The 21,726-nt window shown below is 41.5% G+C and overlaps 2 protein-coding genes across 3 annotated transcripts in view; one reads left to right on the top strand and one right to left on the bottom strand.

The window, feature by feature from the left end:
• The first annotated feature begins 798 nt into the window (after nucleotides 1–798).
• Nucleotides 799–6,615, top strand: DEGS1 (delta 4-desaturase, sphingolipid 1). Its single transcript, XM_058021224.1, has 3 exons — nucleotides 799–947; nucleotides 1,710–2,452; nucleotides 4,602–6,615. Exons 1-3 carry the CDS (start codon nucleotides 866–868, stop codon nucleotides 4,746–4,748), a joined length of 972 nt encoding a protein of 323 aa, XP_057877207.1. The 5' UTR covers nucleotides 799–865; the 3' UTR covers nucleotides 4,749–6,615.
• Nucleotides 6,616–11,240: 4,625 nt separating this feature from the next.
• The window catches only part of NVL (nuclear VCP like), a 40,371-nt gene continuing 29,885 nt past the window's right edge, over nucleotides 11,241–21,726 (bottom strand). The window contains exons 20-23 of one of the 2 annotated variants that reach the window (XM_058020079.1): nucleotides 18,553–18,629; nucleotides 17,073–17,161; nucleotides 13,255–13,325; nucleotides 11,241–11,505 (exon numbers count right to left, since the gene is read on the bottom strand). In XM_058020079.1, the coding sequence (XP_057876062.1) occupies nucleotides 11,461–11,505; nucleotides 13,255–13,325; nucleotides 17,073–17,161; nucleotides 18,553–18,629 (282 nt within the window). In that variant the 3' untranslated portion in view covers nucleotides 11,241–11,460. The remainder of the gene's footprint in view (nucleotides 11,506–13,254; nucleotides 13,326–17,072; nucleotides 17,162–18,552; nucleotides 18,630–21,726) is intronic. The other variant, XM_058020080.1, reaches the window with a different exon arrangement.

Here is a 21,726-nt window from a genome sequence, read left to right as displayed (position 1 = left end):
GTAGTTCAACTTCTACACAGGGCAATCTTTCTCACTGAACTGCCCACAATCAGTGTTTTGTGACAAATACACACAGTGACAGATTAAATAGAGGTAAGTTCTTACAGAGGAGTTTGCCAAAGAAGTTCTTAAAATATCTTACCACAAAAAGGGAAGGAAATGCAGACTTTGCTACAGGTGTTTGGAGTTGTAGTTCAGTACCTTTAGGCAGGGGCCTGGAAGCACGGGGTCAGGCCAGGACAGCAGCTCACGGGAACGCGGGGTTAGGACGGCGAATGGCTCTTCCCTGTTCTGAAGGCTGCCCCTGCCCGCTCTGAGGGTTCCTCCTGTCCTGCTCTTAGGGTTGTTCCTGTCCGGTCTGAGGGCTGCCCCAGCCCGCTGTGAGGGCTCCCTCCTCCTGTCCTCTTTGAGGGCTGTTCCTGTCCCCCGCTCTGAGGGCTGCTCCTGTTCGCCCTGAGGGCTCCTCCTGTCCCGTCTGAGGGCTGCTCCTGTCTTCTCTGAGGCCTGTTCCTGTCCCGCTCTCTGAGGGCGGCTCCTGTCACTTTCTGAGGGCTATTTCTCTCCGCTCTGAGGGCTCCTCCTTCCCCGCTCTAAGGGCTCCCCCTGTCCGGTCTGAGGGCTGCTCTTGTCCCGCTCTGAGGGCTGCTCCTGTCCCGCTCCCCGAGCCCCTCAGCGCCCGCCCCGCCCCGCCGCCAGGGGGCGCAGCGGCGGCGGGAGCGCGCCCAACAGCGGGCGACGGCCAATGGGCGGCGAGGGCGGGTCGGGGGGGCGTGGCTCCGCGCCGCCTCCGCCGCGCTATAAAGCGCGGTAGCGGGGGCTCAGCGTAGTGGGCGCGCAGCCGGTGAGGGGATTGCTCGCTGCCGCGATGGGGAACACTGTGGCCAGGGAGGATTTCGAGTGGGTCTACACGGACCAACCGCACGCCGACCGCCGCAAGGAGATCCTGGGTGAGGGAGCCGCCGACTGCGTGGCGGAGCGGGGGGGACGCGCACGGGCACCCCACAAGATGGCCGCCCTTGTCGGGGGGCGCCGCGGGCCCCCGGAGCCTCCCGGCGGGGCGGCGGGAGCCGGGCCGGGCCGCGGACGTGGGGGCGGGAGCCGGGAGCCGCCGCCTTGGCGGCGCTGGCGGGGGAGGGGAAGGGAAGGAGCGGGGAAAGGAGCGGGGGGGGGCGGCCGCCTGCGGGGGCCGAGCCCGAGGCGCGGGGCGGCGGCGGCGGGCCGGGCTGCCGTCCCGGGCGGCGGAATAGCAGCCCCGGTTCCCCGGCGGCCCCGGGCCGCTCCCTGCCTGCGGGACGGCGGTGCCGGGGCCGCTGTGCGCAGAGGTCACCGCGGCAGCCGCGTCTCGGCCGGGGCTGGCGGATAGCGGCGGCGCTGACATCGGGGCTGGGGCTGAGCCTTCGAGAGCCCTTGTGAATTACCGGGGGCGTTGTGGGCTCAGAGGCGTTTCCTTCCTGAGGAGGCTGATGCGGTGCTGCTGCTTGCCATGTACGCGTGTAGTTGCTGAGCAACGCAAAAGTGCTAAAATGACTTGATTGCAAATGATTCATTATAGCAGTAAGTATCACAAGTGGAAAGGTCACGCGTTTTCATTACCTTTGCAGACAATTCCTAATTGGGACAAAGGCAGGAAGAAACTGTAATTAATTGGGATAGTTGGCTGTGAGGAGAGCTTTGAAATAACTTTTTTCATTGAATTTTTTCCCATCTAGCTAAACATCCAGAGATCAAAGCATTGATGAAGCCAGACTACAACCTGATCTGGGTGGTTGTGCTGATGGTTCTGGCGCAGCTGACTGCATTCTACCTGGTTAAAGACTTGGATTGGAAATGGGTTGTCTTCTGGGCTTACGTTTTTGGAAGCTGCATTAGTCATTCCATGACTCTGGCTATCCACGAGATCTCCCACAACAGTGCCTTTGGCAACTGCAAAGCCATGTGGAATCGATGGTTTGGAATATTTGCCAACCTCCCTCTGGGTCTCCCCTACTCCATCTCCTTCAAGAGGTACCACATGGATCACCATCGGTACCTGGGCGGTGACGGCATCGATGTGGACATTCCCACCAACTTCGAGGGCTGGTTTTTCTGCACCCGGTTTAGGAAGTTCATATGGATTGTTCTTCAGCCCTTTTTCTATGCCATTAGACCTCTCTGCATCAATCCTAAGCCCATTAGTCGACTTGAAATAATCAATTTATTGGCTCAACTCGCCTTTGATGTGGTAATATATTATTTATGGGGAGTCAAATCCATTTTTTACATGCTTGCTGGTTCAGTACTTGGTCTTGGGTTGCACCCAATTTCGGGACACTTCATAGCTGAACATTACATGTTTCTAAAAGGACATGAGACCTACTCCTACTATGGGCCACTTAATTTGCTCACTTTTAATGTTGGCTATCACAATGAACATCATGACTTCCCCAATATTCCTGGCAAGAGCCTTCCACTGGTAAGTTAACTTCTAAGGTTATTACTTTTTCTTAAATTAAGGTAGAACACTAACAGAAGAATGGAAGTTGGGAGATTAAAACCAAAAAGAAACCCCACAATATAAGTTGAGTGATAAAGGAGGTGATTATTAAGCATTTTAGTGATAGCCTGAACAAGCTTCAAGTTTGCTGCTGCTCAGTCCTCTTCCATAAAAGGAGAGGGGAGGGAATGCATGTCTTATTCTTTGCACTAACTTTAGCTTTCTGTAATTACAGCCTGTCTTCTGAATTCTTGTTTGTAAGTATGCAAGAAACTAGTTAAGAGGTTGTAGTTAACTCTGGAGGTTTGTTATCTCTGCCATTGAAATGTTAAGGACAGTACTGTAATGTGTGCTTATCCTTCAGTCTCCTCTGTCAGGGACATCCTCTGGTGGAGGAACAGAGAGGGTCTGAGGTCCTGTTAATGTTTGCTGTACTATTGACAAATGTTTAATAACTTCTCTAGTCTGCAGCACTTCAGTTTCCTCTGGCAAGAGCCTTTGACCCCTAAGTAAGGATCAGCTGTACGTTGGCAGTGTAGGACAGGCAGAATGAAGAGTTTGAAGCCAGGACTTAGACCTGTCATGCCTGCATGAGTAGCAGAGGTGAAGTTCTCCTGCTTGAACCTTTGCTTCTTACAGTCAGAAGCTTCCTTCTCACTGTATCGTGTTTCCCAATTGAAGAATGGGATCACAGGCTTCAGGGTTACACTTGAATCTTCAGTTTTTCATCAGACACTAAATTTGCAGTTTGACAGCAGCTGTGGTGTTGGTCTTACAGCTTTGGTATTGCCTTTGGCAATAGTGAGACCTTGTAAGATCATCCCTCTGGTGAAGTCCAAACTTGATTGGTATTTCTGTTGTCAGTGGTGGAACTGCAGCTGAAATAACTACACCAGCACTTTTAGCAGGGCAGGTAGATCATGCAGTTGGTTTGCTGAGGCTTTGTGTGGTCTTTTGTAATTTTTTTTTAAAGCTGGATGATTGCTGTTATTAATAGATTTTGATCTTTCAAATGCAGTGAAAGTTGCTTTAACTCACCTTTGATATGTGGGTCTGTGCTGTGAACCAGCACTTCACTTCTTGGGTAGGTACTTTAGCTATAAGAAGGGTATGAATTTTTCCAGGTTTTTAATTCTGGGGGTAGACACCCAGTTCTGCTGCAGGACTCATAATCCACAGCTCTGATAAGAAAACAAAGCCTTCTTTTGGAACAGTGCAGTTAATTTGATTGGATTGGGCTGCTGTGCTGTGTGCTAAAAATCCCTGAGTACTGAACACTTGATTCCTCAGCACTGGTGAGCTGAGAGTTATTACTGTTGAGTAAAAGAACATTGCCTAGGTGCACTATTTTATAGGTGTGATGGGTCTAACAAGCTTTGCCTTCAAACCAGACATGTAAATATCTCGGGTTTGTTTGCTGCTTAAACAGATTGATGTTATTTTTTGGACTAAAGCTATGGAATTTTGTGAAGAATCCTTTTTGTTCTGGTCATGTTTTTAAGGCTTTAAGTGGCTGGCCCTAAATAGCAGTGTGGGCACCTAAATGAACCTGCTGCTGTTAGTTTGAACAGTGCTCTAGTTAACACGTGGAACTGAGAACAGTCTTTGGAAGTAGTTTCTATTCATTCTTTGAAGTCTGTCTTCAGAAACAAAGTATTCCTCAGAAATAAAATGCCTTTTTTGTTCTGAGTACCGGGATTTGATGCTACAAGTAAAAATAGCTGTGCTAAACAGCTCTTCCTAGAACATAAAACATCCTTTTACTGTTAGTTGTATATCTGTGAGTCAGCACTGAGCTGAGTCACACACTTTCAATAGCAACCAAACCACTTGCTTGGTGAGCTCCATCACCCTGTAGGAAGCATGGTGAAGGAACTTTGGAAAGTTAGCTGAGTTTGTTCTGGCAGCTCCAAAAACTTCACAGCAGATTTACTTAATAACTAGGGAACTGCTTTTTCCTTCAAGGAATGTTTGCATTGTGGCACAAGTGGCCTTTCCTGTAGGATCTAACTTCTGGAATGGAACTTCCTGTGCTGTTACACATTACCAGGTTACACACTGAGGGCTGTAAAGTTGTCACAAGTGCTGTTAACATAACCAATAAATAAACCTCATATCTCTCCTTCAGGTGAAGAAAATAGCAGCTGAATACTATGACAACCTGCCCCAGTATAACTCTTGGATAAGAGTCCTGTATGACTTTGTGATGGATGACACAATCAGCCCATACTCACGCATGAAAAGGCAATTAAAGGGTGAAGTGAAGCAAGATTAAACTTCTGGCAACCAAAAAACTCTGAAATGTCTGCTTGCTTTAAAGTGGCTGGTATAAAGGTTTCCTGCTAAAGCTGTTCACCTGTGTCCTGAATTAAGATGTACAGCAACATAGCAATGCATCCTTAAGGATTTTGTAGCAGACTCCAACCAGCTATAACATTCCTCACAGTCCTCAGATTTGTTGGTTTAATGTGTCTCTGTTTGCCTAAGGATCAGTGTTATATGCATTAATGCAAAATCACTTTGTTACAGAATTTACTTTGGTAGGTGTTAAATTTATATAAAGTGTCTGACTCATAACAGTTTAAAAGTTCTCAATGTATTATACTGCCCTCAACATGCTATTTAGATGGTAGTTTTAAAATGCTGTACTTACCTGTTAATTCTAAACTAACATGATTTGTTAACTTAAACATTCTGTTGAAAATGTTTCCAAACTGATGGTTGGAAGAACTAAATTTGCACAGAATTGTTCAGTCTGCTTTTGTTTAAATATGTCATTTAAAGCAATGCTTTAAAGTTCCATCTTTTCTACTGAGAGTACCTTAAAGGAGCAATCTATCAGAATGAAACTGGTATCTTTGAGATGGCTTCTGTGACTTCTTTGTTAAAAACAAAAAAAGGTGGGGAATTCACAGGTATTGTCAACTCCAAGGGTCTCCCCTACTGCCTGAGCTGCTTCTGTTGGCATGTAGAGTGAGCAGGTAGCATTTAGGCAACTTAATAAACCTGATCTGGGGTTTCATGTTGGAAAAAGTCTTGTTTAGAGAGTTTGGGGGTTTTCTGATCTTTGAAGAAAAATTATTACCAAGTTACTATGGCTTCAAATATAAATATTTACACTTACTTGGAAATTTGGCTTTTATGGAAAAGTGAATGGATGGAAACAGACACAATTTTGGCAAGCAAGTCTAGCTACAGCCCCTGACAATACTGCCTATTAGCACATTAGTCATTTGTGTACACAGAAAGGTTGTTAAATAATCTTGTTTGTTTTTTCCCCCTAAACCTACAGTACCCTCCATAAATACTTGTCTTTCTTATATATTAAAATGTGGTCAGAGGTGGTGTTATCAAACTTCCTGCCTAGGAAATTTTTCATTGGGAACAGAGGGACATGCTGCACAGTGAAGAACCTTTCCATACCTCAGCACAGCAGATTTGCTTTCTTGGCTTTAAGCAGTCAAACCTGGCTACAAATTACCCTTAAATCTCAAATGGTGGCTCTGTGTATGTTCTTCATGAATCTGAAAGAAGGAATCTGAGGAAGGTGGAAGTTGTAGCTGCTGTAACTCAATTTTAGATGCCTTCAGCTCCTGTATTTTGGGGTGGTTTTTTTGGTGTTTGTTTGTTTTGAAAAGGTGAGTGCCTGAAAAGATTGTACTGGTACCTCTTAACTCCACTGTGGTGCTGTTTCAAATGTGTGTTTTGTTTAAGTGTGGGCCCTTATCTGTGGCTAAACAATAGAAGTGGTGTGAAAGTCTGCCAGCCACCCACAGAGTGATTTCATTATGCCCACAACCTGTGAGGTAGTCAGTGCGTTGCTCAGGGTGGAGTGCAATGTCAAATTAGAATTTGTCCAGTATTTTTACATGTAATTAAAAAGAAAAGGTTAAAGTAATACTGGGTGAATTTTTGATTGGTCCTCTTATGCTGAAGGACTTAAGCTTTAGAGAAATTTGATATTTCTAAAGCAGATTTGAGACCTTTCTATGGAATGGTGATATAGATGAGCTGTAAAGAATAAATGCCTTTCCTCCCTATGCAGAGGAAAACTGACTTGGGTTGAAATACTTGTGAAGGCTTAAGAAGCTGCAAACCAGTTTCTTTTTAAGCCATTTAATATCACTCTGTTTTTTAAATTATCTTTGGTGTTGATGATTTATTCATGGCTGGATGAAGGATGGAAAGTGCCTACAAAGTTTTATGGCTAAGAGCTAAAGTTAAGAAATTCAGTTATCCTACATGAATATTTAAGATAAGCTGAGTTCAGAGTAAAGATTTTATAGGTAGTTGTCTTAGTTACCTACTAATAGAATTCCTGCTTTTTAAAAGGCTGAAGTTGGCCTTAAAATTGCAGTTTTTGTTTTAATGTGTTCAGATTATGATTTTCTGTTCCAACTCAAAATATAAATACATTATTATCACTTCAGGAGGTACTAAATGGTGCAGAATTCTGAGGGAGATACTGTGCTTGCATAACCTTTCTGCTGCTGGGTACCTACTGGAGAACAATTTAGTGTATTAGGTTAATCTGGGCTAGTGAGATTGAATTTTGGATCTAAACAATGCTCTGATTCTTGCAAGCATTGGGAACTGCCCTTCTCAGGCACAGCATTCCTGTGTAATACATAAAATCCTTAGCAGCCACCTCAGTGGTAAGAACTGCCAAAGCAGAACATTTGAAAGGTAACCAGCATTGTTTCCTCCCTAAAAAGCAGAAGCATTTCTGAACCACTGGTAAAAGTAACTAGGAGCAGCTGGCCCTACTCGACTGGTTTGATGTATTCTAAATGAACAATGAATTTAAGTTCTGTGTCATGGTGTTTACTCCAAAGGCATGACACAGAAATATGAAACACTAACATTTAAAAAAACCAAATATGAACCATCTAGTTATTGGTTTAAGGACTTAAATAGTTTTCATTAATACAATTAAAACATACCTGGCAGAAAGCTGTTAGTGTAATTTTTGAAACATTTTATCTGAAAGTTGGTGGGAACTTAGACTAACTGGTGAAGAACAAATTAAACCTAAAGAGCATCAAGAACCCTGACAGTTGTTTTTTCTAAATCTATTCTAGATGGAATGAGTTAACTTTGGTGTTTCTACATGTTTATTAGTGTTTGTTCCATTCAGTTTGGAAAACGTCTCCTTTATGTGAAATCAGTCAGGAATTTTAACTGTCACCCAAGGATTTTAGTTGCAGTTAAATTGTGCAGAGCTCTGAATCTTCAGGGTTTTTAGAATAACCTGCAGTGTTCAGAATAAATGTCCTTGCATGGTTTTTAATGCTCCCTGCCCCCAATTATCTGGAGCTGCTGAAGTGGAGTCAGTAATGCACCCTGGAGTCTGATTGTGCTAGGCATTACTTTTCCCACAGGACAGGGGTGGGTCTGCTCCTCTTTCAGAACAACCCTTGCCTCTGGCATTCCCCACTTGCTGTGGAACCTGTCTGTTCCCAACATGAACGTGCTGAATGGCTGCATCTGTGTCTGCCTGCAGGGCAGGGCAGGGCTTCCTCCCTGGAACAGCTGAGAATTCCAGCTGTGTGCTCAGAACTCCACTAAGTGAGCAAAGGTCTCCAGGTGCTGAGACATGGATCTGGTCATGGCCACTGTCAGAGCTGAGGTCAGTGGCTCACCTCTGCCTCCCTGACATTTATTCTTCTGTCAGATGCAGTGGCATGCCACAGCAGAACCTAAAGATGTTTGTTCCCTATTTAATGATGAGGTTCAGCAGTGATAACATCAGTGCTACAGACTGCAGGCTGCCCTGCTGTTGGACTAAGAGGAGGTAAGTGACTTTGAAGCAGCAACCTTGTGTAAGTAGTTTGGCACAGCTTTTGGAAACTGCGCTCTTTAATTTGGAAGTCTCAAAAGACTTAGAGCAAAGCAAGTTCTGCTGTTTAGCTTGCTCATTGCAAGGCACAGGAGCCACTTCTGGGTCTGCCAGCATTGCTTCTGCAAGGTCCTAGGAAAGCAATCTGATAAATAGGTGTGTCTGAATCATGTGGGTCTGCCTGGCACAGCAACCTGCAACTCCATGCAATATCTTTTCTCTAGCAAATTTTCTATTTCACAATCAAACCTGCAGTGGGATACAAGACTTTAGTCAGAACAGAGATGTGGAAAAAGTTTTCTACTGAGCCAAGAATGACGATAGCATTTTTCTTTTCTCTTTTTGACAGTGCTCTGCACTGCCTCTGCCCCCATCCATGCTTCTGTTAGCACCTACTGTGCTCTGGGACAGGCTCATTCTTGTGGTTTTGATATGTTGCTAGCCTCAGGAAAAGGGAGAGGAGAATGGCATGATGAACAATTTCTTGATCTTGTCACAACAGAAACAAGATGACTGGAGGCAAAACCTCGAGGCATGTCTGCTAGGAGGGGTGGTAGCTGCCTATGCAGAACAAAATATTTGTCTCTTATTGGGTGAAAAGGCTCCTTCCTTAAAGCAGTTCCCATTTTCTGTGTACAAAGGATCATTGTGGTTTTAGTGATACATACTATAGCAGAATTTCCCACAAGGAGCAGTGTGGGTGCAACACTCGTGTGAGCAGGCAAATGGAATTCAGCTGCCTACCCTGCCCAGCTGAGCCCAGCTGAGGTGAGCACACAGGATATGGACACTTGACTGACCTTGCTTTTTGTCCTTCCAGCTTAACTTCAGATTTTCTTGTGCATTCAAACCCTCCTGCACCCTTCTTCTTCTATCACCTGATCATGAGACACCTTGAATAATAAACCTGTTTTGTGCTGGCACTTTTGACAAGACTGTAGTGCTATTATTGCTCCTTGATGTTGTCATCTTATTGCAGGGGTTCCATGCTGCTGGCTCCTTATCACAAAAGTTTCACACCTTCCTGGTGTTTCTCATGGGCAGCTCCTCTTGGGAGCACTGACTCTTCTCCACAAAGCAGCCACTGACTCCAATTCCCATCTCACCCAGCCACTCCACTCCTTTATAGCCTCTTCTTCTCACTGCTTACAGCTGGGGCCTGGTAAAGTCAGGCCTGCTCCTAAACTTTGCTAATTGGCCCAGCTGCAACTCCTTAGGGGTGAGATTACTTTCTACACTGTTTTTATTTTCTTATATTCTATCTCCCTACACCTTGGTAGCATTTCCTCCCTTCTCTTGCCTTGCAAGCCCTACTTTGCTTTTTTGCTCCATACATACACAGGAATATCATCATAAAAGGAAAGGAAAATTCTCAGGTGGATATGCCAGGACTTGAGGACTCCACTCCTGCTTAAGGTCATCATCTGCAGCTATCCTCAGGTATGGTGGCAGGAATCTTCTCTGTATATCCATAAAGGAGAAATCACTTATTCTTGTTCCACTCAAATGAATCAGGTGTATCATTATTATTATTATACTGTTGCAGTATTATTAGCTAATACTGAGAGAACTGTGTTCATGCAGCCTTGAGAAAATGAAGCTTAGAGAGAACTCAGCACCATGTTCCAGGGGTGGTTACAAAGATGGAGGAAGATTCCCTTTTTACAGGGGTGACATGGAAAACATGAAGGGTAAGGGCTGCTTCCAATTGGAAATGAGAAAAAATTATTCCACTAGTTGATTGTTATTGTGAAAAATCTCTCCAGGGCAGTGGTGGATTCCCCAATGACAGACACTTGTAAGATTCAGCTGGACAGGGTGCTGGCCCATCATGTCTAGACTGTGCTTTTTGCCCAAAAAAAGTTGAACCAGATGATCATTGAGGTTTCCTCCCAACCTGGTATTGATTGAAAATGATGATGCTTCATCTTGGATTTCTGGGAATCATAGCTGAAGCTTCAAGTCTGATTTACAATTAAAAGCTGAGGCACATCATCAGCATCTGCTTTATATCCAGGGACTTAATTTGTTAGTGTGATGAGTCAGGATTTGAGTCACTCAGGCACCAACTTCCCTGGGAGAGGGAGGGAATGTCATCCCATGTTGAGCAAAAATCCCAGTGCTAAGAACAAGCTGCCATGATCATCAGTATTTTTAAAATGCAAGTCTGTGGTGCTAAGTCACATCTGATAGCCTTCAAACATGTACCTTTGGGTAAAAAGGTGCAGCAAGATTTCTTGTTAGCTGGCAATTCTGAGAAGAATTTAAGATGTAAGGTCAGTCTTAAAGTTAGATCTGGTTATTCAGGGTATTTGTTTAAATGAATTCAAGTAGGAGACTAAGTGTTGCTTACAAAAACTATTTCACTGGTGTTTTTCCCTGAAGGCTTGCAGGTTTCATAATCTGTCACTTATCCAAGTTAAGACGAAACACTGAAGCTTCCCAATTTTGAAAATTTATCTGTTTAAGCAAAATAATTAAGCACCAACTTGTTAAGTACCTCTTAACTCGAATGTTTCCTAGGTTGAATCATAGTATCATAGCACTTCTCCATTTCCAAACTTTACTCTATCCTAGATGACCCTCCCAGCCTGCCATCTGTGGGCAGTTTATTTTGGTGAGGTGGAAGGAAGCTGTGAGCAGCTCAGAGTAGCTGGCACACTCATGTGTCACTGTCCTTGGAAAATGCATGATTAATGGTGTGATAACACCCAGTGCAGCACTTTCCCAGCCTACTTTCACAGCTTCTTTCAGTGTCCTTGTTCTGGAAAACAGCAATTTTCTGTGGTGGTTGAAAACAGCTGTTTGAGCAGTGTCAACAGCTGGAAGGGTTGGCCTGTGCCTCAGGGATTTCTGATTCAGGGCACCAAATAGATCAGAAGGGTGTTAGCTTTTTAACACTAAAAGCATTCATCTGGAAAATGTAAATGGTTGTAAGAAGGAAGCATGTATTGTATCTTTTATTCTGGAGACAGTTAAATTAAGGATGCTTTGGAGCAGTAGCTTGTGATGATCATTTTTTCAGGTATAAAAAGTATAAAAAGTTGAGAGAGATTTAGTACAGCTTCTTTCCAACTTGCCTCTTGAAAACAGGCACTGCAGAACTCTTCACCAGTGTAGAGTCTCTTTTGGGAATTGTCCAAATCTATCACCTGCACAGTGACTTCTGCAGCTCTTCATACATTATTTGATCCTAACAGTGCCAAGAGAAGAGGAAAAATACCTCAGACAATGGTAAAAAATTATACATTATTTAAAAGTGACTTTGTGTATTATTTAAGCAAATGAAACAACAAACCAGCTCTATGAGTCAGTAGCTGCATTTTAAAACATTTACAAACAAAAACCTAAAGAAGGCAAACCTCCACTAGCCTGGCTCACAAATGAGGCTGTCCAGGGAGAATTACACTGGTGTGTAATTCCCAGAGGCCTCAGGCAGGTTCTTACAGTTCCTGTTGCCATGCTGGGTTAGATGGCAGCTCCATTGAGAAGGCAGTGCCCTCCTCACCACAGGAGCTGCTGAATTGACACTTTCCTCTCCCCTTTAGTTCTGCACCATGAACAGACAGCATCAGCCTTTGCTGTTCCTTAACCCTTTCACTGGTCACTCAAAATGAGAGCTCTGAGGAGCAGAATACTCCCACTGAAATGTCTGGCTTCAGAAGGTGATGTCTGCCCACAGCTTAAAGATTTTTTTAGTTTATCATGAGTCAACCAATTAATCCAAAACCAGATGTGTATGAGGTAGAAGAGGTAGGTGCACTAGACCAGTAAGATGCAGCTTTTTTGCCTTTTTTAAAAATTTGCCAGTGTCATAGCAAAGTCTGTAGTTTTTGTCAGACTGAATTTGTCTAGCACATAGGAAGTAGCAGCTGGAAATGGGAGATAAGTGTCTTGTATTGCAAAAGATATTTCAAAATACCTAACTGACAAGTCTTCAGAATTGCCCTCTCCTATAATTGAAATTGTAGGACTCTCAGATATGTGATATTTAAGCTGCCTTTGAGATGCAGAATAACATTTTTTGTTAACCAGAAGGAATATGTTCTAATACTTAACTGTCATTGCCATGTTAGAGGAGATGTTTTAAATTTTTGTGGCTGTTTGTTTAGTGATTAGCAAAGGGAAAACAACAGCCAATATCATCTTTAAAGGTTCTGGGAGCCACAGATTACTTTTAATTTTATGAAAGGTCACTGACCACCAAAATACAATAAAAATGAAAGGAATGGAAATAGTTTACTAACTTCTCTGGCTAGTGCTACATGTGAATACATTATTGTATTCTGGCTGCAGTGCAGCACACTCTTGGCAAAACATGGAGACCTAGACATAAGCTCTGCAATAATAGCAATTCCTATATATTAACTTCAAAATTATAGTAATTAACATGACTGAACTGCTTTCCTTTCAGTCATTAAAAGGAAAAGGGCATAAGGAAACATTTGCAACAAACTTCCTTGACTAATCCAAATAATGAAAAGAGTGATAAGAAATAACTGAAATCATAAAGTGTGTTTTGTGTCCCATCTCAAATTTACATCTCTTGTACATCTGAGCATCTTTGTGTGTCATCATCACAGGGGAGGAAAAGTTGTGGCAGGATGTGGTGCCCACTGAAGGCCTTGACTTTACACTGAGAGCTCAGCAGACATAAGAGCTTAGGGCCAGGTTAATAATCAATCTGGGAATGTCAGTGAAGTCCAAGGCACCACAGTAAAAAATAACCTTGATAACCTGGTGAGCCATCTACACACAGTGCACCATCTGCAGCTGAAAAGGGAGCCTTAATTTTGACCTTAACACAAACATCAGGTTTGTTTAATGCAGAATGAGAGAGTGTCAGTTTGAAATCCACCTTAACCATTCCCAGCAGCCTCCAGCATCAGCAGTGTCCTTCCCCAGGGAGTAATAAGCTTTACATACTGGAATTTTACCTTACCTGTTTGGACACTGAAGACTTCACTTTCCTGAAAGCTTCTTCAAAGTGTTTACGAGAAATCTTGATTTCTGCTTAAAGAACAAAGCATGATAAATGACTGAAATTGCAGACAAGTGACAACCAAGTGACTGTTGCATGTATTTCAAGGCAGCATTCATGAATGAATTCCCATAGCCTTTCTGGAAGTGAATCCCTCAAATTCTGCTACTTCTACTTCTGAGTTTTTTTTTTTTTTAACATAAATTTGATATTAAACTTCCCTGTTATTTAAGAAGTATCTAGAAAACATTTTGCTATCATTCCAATTCTGCTCAATTTCTAAGTAATTTGCTTTATATCATTGCTTTATCTGGCATTACACAGAAGTGATAAAAGCTTTCACTGCTACAACTCCCTGTGTTTAACTTTATGCAAATTGCCTTTTTGACCTTAATGCAGCTCTCCACAGTAATTATTCCTAATAATAACCTTTTGAACAGGTTTTCTTAGTATGTTAAAACATAAGCATACATCAAATAAGTCATAGGTTCCTCTGCTCTCACAAGGAAGTACCTTGTTTAATCTGGATTTAAAAATCCTAAGATGCCACTACATAAATAATTACCAGCTAGCACTGTGCACAGGTACCAGATATGTCAGAAATACAAACTGTAGTCTTGTTTGGTGCATTCTTTTAATCTCTTTCATTAGGATGATTATTGCTTTTATTTCCACCTCTGCCACATTAAATGGGATGTCCCAACATCAAAAAACTCTTAAAATTAATCTATTTTGAGTCCTAGTTAAACAAAAATATTCTGCTGATAGAGTAAAAGACTAAAAAGCAAATGGAAGATACTAAATCAAACATGAAATGTACCTTGCCTAAGGTATTAAGGAGAAGAGCAAATAGCCTACAGTTGTTATTACCTGAAGGAAATGCTATTTGCAGTAAGAAAAACATTCAAATTGGGACTTTCCCAGAAGACAGATGACTTTTAGACTGAATAATTAAAACTCCATAAAACAATAAAGATAGGAGAATTTAATTTTGCTTTCACTTTTGTTTTTAGGCATGTAATTTTTAATCAAACTGTGACAAGGCTACAGGTTGAGAGAAAATCTGCTAGGTAGCTGATCTCTCACTGCAGGTTAAGTCAGACTGCTTCATGCTTATTATGTGATAAAAGCTTGTCCAAAGCTTGACCATGTAGAAAATGTAGCTGTGAATAATCTAGACCTTGGCTACTTGCTTTAACACACTCTGCCTTGATTTCTGATGACCAAACCATTTAGTCTGAATAAGTAGGTACAAATATTTTATTATTTAAAAGCATTTATATTGTTAAATTAAAATAATGAAGTATATCAACAAGTACAATCTTTTAAAAATAAGACAATGTACTTGCAACTCTAAATATGAAATTGGAGTTTTCCTGTTTACATAGCTGAGTGAGGAATACATGGTTCCTATCAAACAAGGACTAGACCTTGCTTTTCAAATTCAATTGCAAAGATGCAAAACTTTCTTCTCACTTGCTAAACCACACTTGCTCTTAACTGCTCTAACAAAACGTCTCCTAGATTCTCTGCTTAGGATCAGCCCTACAGACTGCAGGTGATGTGGGACCACTGGCTGTCTCTTACAAAAATGTACAAACAGGATCATGGTTTAGAAGGTCTGTATTTGTCACTGCAGCTGAAACAGGAGTAAGGCTCTCTCTCTCTATTTCTCATATCCTGTACATTCTGTGTAACTAGGTCTGTTTGAAATAAATACACAAAATTAAGCTCAACAGGTGACCTAAAATATCAATGGGAAGAAGTCACCAGGAGCACATGGTGCTGCAGAGTTTCTGAGGAGCCTGACAGAAACTGCAGAACTGCTGCAGCAGGGTGGGTCCCACTCTGCAGTGCTGCTGAAACCACTTTTATGCACCATCCTCAGTGGTTTGGAGAAGGGAGGCAGAAGTGAAACTCCAAGTTTGCAAATGACAGTGAACCTTTCTGAGCATTCAGTGCTGGCCCAACGGTGAGGAAATGCGGGGGTGCTGCATAAAAGCGAAAACCTGCCCAGCTGTAAAAGTGGAAATCTGCCCAATTGTTAGGAATTTCCCCTACAAACTTCTGTATCTGGCCAAACTTCTGTATCTGGCAATTCTCAGACCACAGTGACTAACATGATCAGCAGATTAGCAGTAGAATTTCTGAATTCTCCTAAGAAATACCACCAAAAGGATATCTTTAAATTTCACTTTCTAAAAGCACCTTCAAACCAACCACTGCCAAGTGTTAAAAAAACCACACCCCTGACTTTATTCCAGAGGGAAAACATCAGGTATGGCAAGGAGTTGCAACAGTTTCTCCAGAAGAGAGAGGAGCAGCCCTGATTGCAAAGGAGTGACTGAGGAGGACACTCAGCAAAGCAGAGCGTGGGAGGGGAGGCAGCTGAGCTTGTCCTGCCCGACTCTGAAGGAATAAAGTCCCCAGTCTTTATCTTGAAGATAAAAATGAACAGGGTCTCAAATCAAATCTCAAACAGGGTCTCAAATCAGAGACCACCTCACATGTTTTCATACCAATCAAGGTCAATGCAAGCAAGCTGCTATAAGCATGCAAATCAAGCTGTACATGTATTATGGACTTGCTGGCTGCCTACACATTCACACACTCAGTGCTCAGGCTGCAATCCTAACTGTGAAGGCTGAATTCAAGGGATGGACAGTTTTGAATAAAGCCTGCTGTATTCTGAACAGCAGAATATTCACTTATAAAAATAATTATATTCAATTATAAAAATTATCAGGATGAACTCAGATATATCTACCTCAAATCAAGAGTCTTAGCCAGCTACAGCAAGCAAAATGGGTAACCAAGTCACACAACAGGGAAGGTTTTTATAGCTCAGGGATTTTTCCTCCTCTAGCTGAACATGGTTGTGGGCTCAGAACAGGGAATACAGACACTGTGCTCTGGTAATCTACTGTTGCTAAAATCCAGACAAGGCTGGATAGGTACTAGATCAAAAAGAATCATTCAAAGCCATTAAAATACCAGTGTTGCTCTTAGAAATTAGGGGCATACTGAAAGCCTACAGTATTTTCTGAGGACATAATCTGAAAAGTCACAATTGCATCTTAGCTTTGCATTTTGGCTTAAAGATAAAATAACAAACAAACTTACTGGGAGGAAATCTAAACAGGCATTTTATATAAAAGTTTCAATCTATAATTTAAAAATCCCCACAAAAATACAACTTAAAGCAGCAGTGCAGACAGATAATGAAAGGGCAGAGATTATACTTGAATCAATTCATAACTTCCTGTTAAAGTCCTGGCAAGAGGCACTGATGAGCCAAGCACCAAAGATCAAAAGTGGCACAGATTCTCCCAAGTCCATCAGAGCTGGGTGTACGTGTTCAGTTACACAACACAGCTGGGTGCCAAAGGTAGGAAATCAGGGAATGTGCAGTTTGCAACCCTCCTCCAAATACATCAGTGACACAGTCTCTGATAGTGACAGGGAAAATTGGCATAGGTGTATTTATTTAGTCTAGAAAATAATCAGGTTACATAACCATTTAACAGAAACTTTTCTTTAAGGCTGAAACCTTCAATTCTTTTAAAAAAATAATTGTGCTGACTTCTGGCATAACCATTTTTCCTGTACCTTCCCCTACCTCCCCTTATGTCACTCAATTTTTGTTTTGCTCAGAAGTCATTCAATAAATGATGTACAGCTTTCACAGCTTTATGCTTGTTTTCAACTACTTTAAACACTTGATATTCCATTTACTTTGTCTTTGTTCAGTTAAGATTTTCTTTTTAAAGCTCTCTTACCTTTGTTGCTTTGAGTATTCTGCAGGGCCATTTCCTGTCTCAAGGCACAAATGGAAGCCTCACGCACCAGAGCTGAAAGGTCTGCCCCTCTAGGGATACAAACAACAGGTTATTTGGAGATGAATTTCTGATAAATTGCTGGTTTGCTGATGGCATATAGAAAGAAACTAAAAATGACATTAAAATTTGGTTGTGCTGTCCAAATTTCATCTTAAGAACACTGGGAAGAGGCCTGATGATTATGCAGTCTGCAACCTTCACCTTCAGATTTTAGCCACAAATTAAGATGAAATTAATGAGGAACAAGGGAAGAGGCTAAATCCCCATTCAGCATCTTTGAAAATGCAAAGGGTTAATTAATACTGTGCCACTTCTTGGGAACATAACTTCTTTTTTTAATAAATCTTATGAGACATTCAAATGAAATCCCTCAGCATTACAAAGAGAGTTGCTCAAAGCTGCATCAACAGTAAACATGCTCTTAATAGTATCCACAAAGCATGGTGAGATCAGTTTAAGTATTTCTTTCCAGTTTCCTGGATCTGGAACAGCTTTCACATGTCTTTCAGCTGGTGAAAGTCATTGAATCAAAAAAAAATTCAAAATTAACTCCCCATGCTTCATTTGGGGTTACTAGGCATAAAGTATTTAAACATCAAAAATTAAACCCAACCAGATAAAACAAAAACCCCAGATAAAACAAAACCAAAGACATCAAAACCCACAACAAAAACCCACACACATAAAACCCCCAAACTCAAAATAAGGAAAAACCCAAACGTCAAAAAAAAACCAAACAAACCAAGACCTCCACACACTGAACAAAAAACCTCTGTACTATAAACCAGTGAGTGAAAGGTGTAGAAAGAAAAATTACTCATCTTTCCCAATAATACTGTGGCAAGCAGCCTGTCGTAAACTTTATCTTTTGTGAGCTCCATAAAAACAGTGAGTATTACTAAATTATTGAATAGCTTAAAGCTTTTTAAATTTTATGGACCATAACTGCAAATTATTCTGACAGGTATGGTCATCAAGCTTTCCCTAAAGCCACACCTTGCTATTCCCAAAGCTGGAATGGGAATAAAAGCAATCCTTTGTCAGACAGATTGCTCTCAACCCTGTGACAGAACAAGCTGGTTATGGCTGCTTCACCAATTTGCTTTCATCACCATTGTGTATGGGCCCACAACCTAAAGAGGGCTCTTTGTTCCTCAGATGATGCAAGAATCATAAAATAAAACCAAAGAAAACCAAAAGGCCTCCACTGTTCTGTATTTGCAATGGGAAGACTATTCCAGATGAAGATTTAGCATCCATATATTCCTACCAACTTCTTGGGAAAAAAAAAACACAAGGGAAAAGGTTTATAAAGTTAAAAAAACTCTATTAATAATACCAGCAAAACACAGCTGATCATGCACCAAAGACTGCTGGCACTGCACATGAAGTGTGAAAGTCAAAAGTGGAAGATACTCACGTGTAACAATCACAGTGCTCACTGTAAGCAATTTCCTCCAGGCTCACATCCCTGCCCAGGGGAGGCCTGGTGCCATCCTAAAGGGGTTGAGGTAAAGAAAAAGAGAAGGTAAGAAAAGTTTTTTCCTTTTACATCTACCATCCCTGAAGTGATGAAGTTTCTTTAATCAGGAATCATATAGGTATCTTTCAAAAAGAAAAGGTAAGAAAACTTCTTTTCTTTTACATCTACCATCCCTGAAGTGATGAAGTTCCTTTAATCAGGAATCATATAAGTATCTGACAAGACTCCTGCAATATCCACAAATATAAATATTTTTAACCTCAAACTGGCAAGAAGGAGAATCAGCCTTAAAACCATTTAATTAGGAAATGTTAAGCAATGGTGAATTTTAACTTGCCACCCACAGATTAGATTTTCTCTAAGGAAATTATGGCCAGCCTGCCCCAGGGCATTGTAACAACAACTTTATTCCATATGTGGGCTTATTTTTAATAATGGTTGGTTGCTTCAGCAGCTTGTTTAGCTGAACTTCCTCTGGTTTTACTGGGTGTTGAAATCAAACAGCTAAGCAATAGGCATGTCAGTTTAGTCTTATCACATTTAAGACTAAATTAATTGTCTATCTTTTATATTCTGGATATAGATTTTCAAACTTAGAAGTTTTCCATTTAGGTTTCATAGGAGTTTAGATACACTGTAGATTTTTGGACACTACTTTTCCATATTATTACTGCTTCCTCCACAAAGATTCCAGAAGTGGTTTCTTTTGTTATTATTTTTGCATTTCCAACAGCAAAAGTCTTAAATGATATTTCAATTTCAAATGGTTTTTGAAACTAGCCAACAAAATTTCCAAACACTGTAAGATGTTGGAGATCCTCCTGTTATCCTTAGACAACAGTAAAGGATCATCATGATAGTACAGAGATTCAAGATGTCTCTTTGATCAAACAATATCTGAGTTTTGACAGAAAATAACACTTTTAGGATAAAATTATATGTTTCTCATTTGACAGAAATGCACAAATTCACATAAATATTTTCTGACTCCTTCAGAGGAACTAATATTCTGCATACCTACAATACTTTCAAGAGAAAAAAATAAAATGTGTATTTTATAAATACACAAAAATAAAATGTGTATTTAACCTGGCAAGTTAAAATACTTGAATACTTAACAGACAGTGGAACAGTCAAGGACTAGGCAGAGTAAGGAAACAATCTTGAATGAATCTTTAACAGTTAGAAAGGGAAAAAATCCAGAATAACGCCACAACAAAAAGAAAAAGGAGCAGCCTGATTTGAAAACATCCTGAAAGGAGATACTTTAACCTGGAAACAAGGTTACAACTTCATATGGGATACTTTAGTAATTCTTATAGGAAACTGCAAGCCAGAGAGATGCCTTCTCTGCTAAAAATAATGTTTAACCTATTGTTTTGTGGAGCAAATACAATAGATTAAACATTTTTTTGTGGCATTTTTTGCTCTCCCTGCTCTGGAGCCCAGCTCTGTGCAGCAGAGGAGCTTGATGCAGCTTCCAGGAATGTTTAAGTGCAGCAGTACCTGAAACATGTGGAGGCAGGCTTCTCTTGCATCATGTGCATAATTGGGAATGACTGATTTGTACAAGTTAACTGAAATAAAAGTCTTTCACAACCACATTTAGGCTGTCTTCCTGACACCCTGTTCCTCCCCCCAAGTCCCTTTTCTGCCCCTCATGCTGCCTTTCCAAGCATCCATGTTTTCACTCAGCAAGGATTCAGTTTCCACATGCTGTGCATGTATTCCTAGGAGATTTCTGGGAATGCATGCCAGCATTCAGAAGCCACTCATATCTGCACCAAGCATTGTGTTTTCTCTGGCCTTGAGCAAATATGTTCTCAAATTTTTCACACTTCCTCACCTAGAATGCATGGATGAAATCTGACAAAAATTAAAGCATTTCAATTAATTTAAAACATTTTCCCCTCTTCCTACTCCATGTTCTTCTTTCAGATAAATCTTTAAAGATGTGTAGGAGTTAACTCCTCATTCACCACAAGGATTTGTAATCAAAATAGCCAGACTAGTGTGAGTTAAGCATGCATGAAAGCATCTTGCATTCCAAAAAGGAAGATAAACAACATGATAACCAGTGAGGGGATCCACAGAAACCAAGCTGACAAACACTGTGCAAGGTATTCCTGCTGTCAGGAAGGCCCACAAGCAGATAAGTTCACATCAAAGCTGATGTCAGCAGAAGACAAAAATATTCTGGCAGTGGGATAATAACAGGGTTACCACATCCCACTGCCACTCCTCTTGGTGCTATCCCAACAGGAAGACAGGATTGTAGGCACAAAGATTCCCAGGAGAAGGGAGCAAAGACACCTTCCAGCGACCTCGCCCAGGATTTATGGCAGTAAATGCAATTCTGAGTTTGATTCCTGGTGGGAAACTCAAACAGTGCTCCCAACAGCCAGCTGGTCACTGACGCGCAAGAGGAAGCCAGAGATGAAGTGAGGACTCATCTTGTGGTCCTCACAGAGGAGATGAAGCCAGAGATGAAGTGAGGACAGTTCCTTGTGCTCAGAGTTGCCCATGAGTGATCCTGCCCTTGCCAGGGGGGTTCCTGTACCTTGGTGTGGCTGTGAGAGTGACAGAAATCAGCTCTGTTTAATGCCACCTCTGCTCCAGGGAAGGCAGCAAAGCACCAAGCTCTGCTACACTATTCCCCTACAGGCCTCATTACCTGTGAAAATAAATCTGGTAAAATAAAAATTGTGATTCCTTACAGTATTCAGAGATGTGACACTCAATTCCTCTCAACATCTCATGAAGGACATTAAGAACAGGGTTGTAAAAAGTATGAACTGAAGTATTTCTGTAAAACTTAGAAATAACAAACTTGTCTACAAATAGCAAATAGGGGAATACTCAATCTATTTTCATCCATGAAGCAAAGCACAGAACAAATGAAGGAAAGTCTAACATCCTGAATTTGTAATGAGAGGTCACCCTGTGAACATCCATTTTGGCATGAAAGAACAGGCTGGAACAAGTTCTCACTTTCTGAATTCTGAATCAACTATTGCCTGTACACCACAACTTTAAGGTTACACAAGTCCACAAGTCTGGTTAACCCTTATTACAAATACACTAAACAATTTTTGCCAGACTTCTCATAAT

This window comes from Melospiza georgiana, chromosome 3, assembly GCF_028018845.1.
Source record: "Melospiza georgiana isolate bMelGeo1 chromosome 3, bMelGeo1.pri, whole genome shotgun sequence".
Lineage (NCBI taxonomy): Eukaryota > Metazoa > Chordata > Aves > Passeriformes > Passerellidae > Melospiza > Melospiza georgiana.
This window is presented reverse-complemented; position numbering and strand designations above follow the sequence as displayed.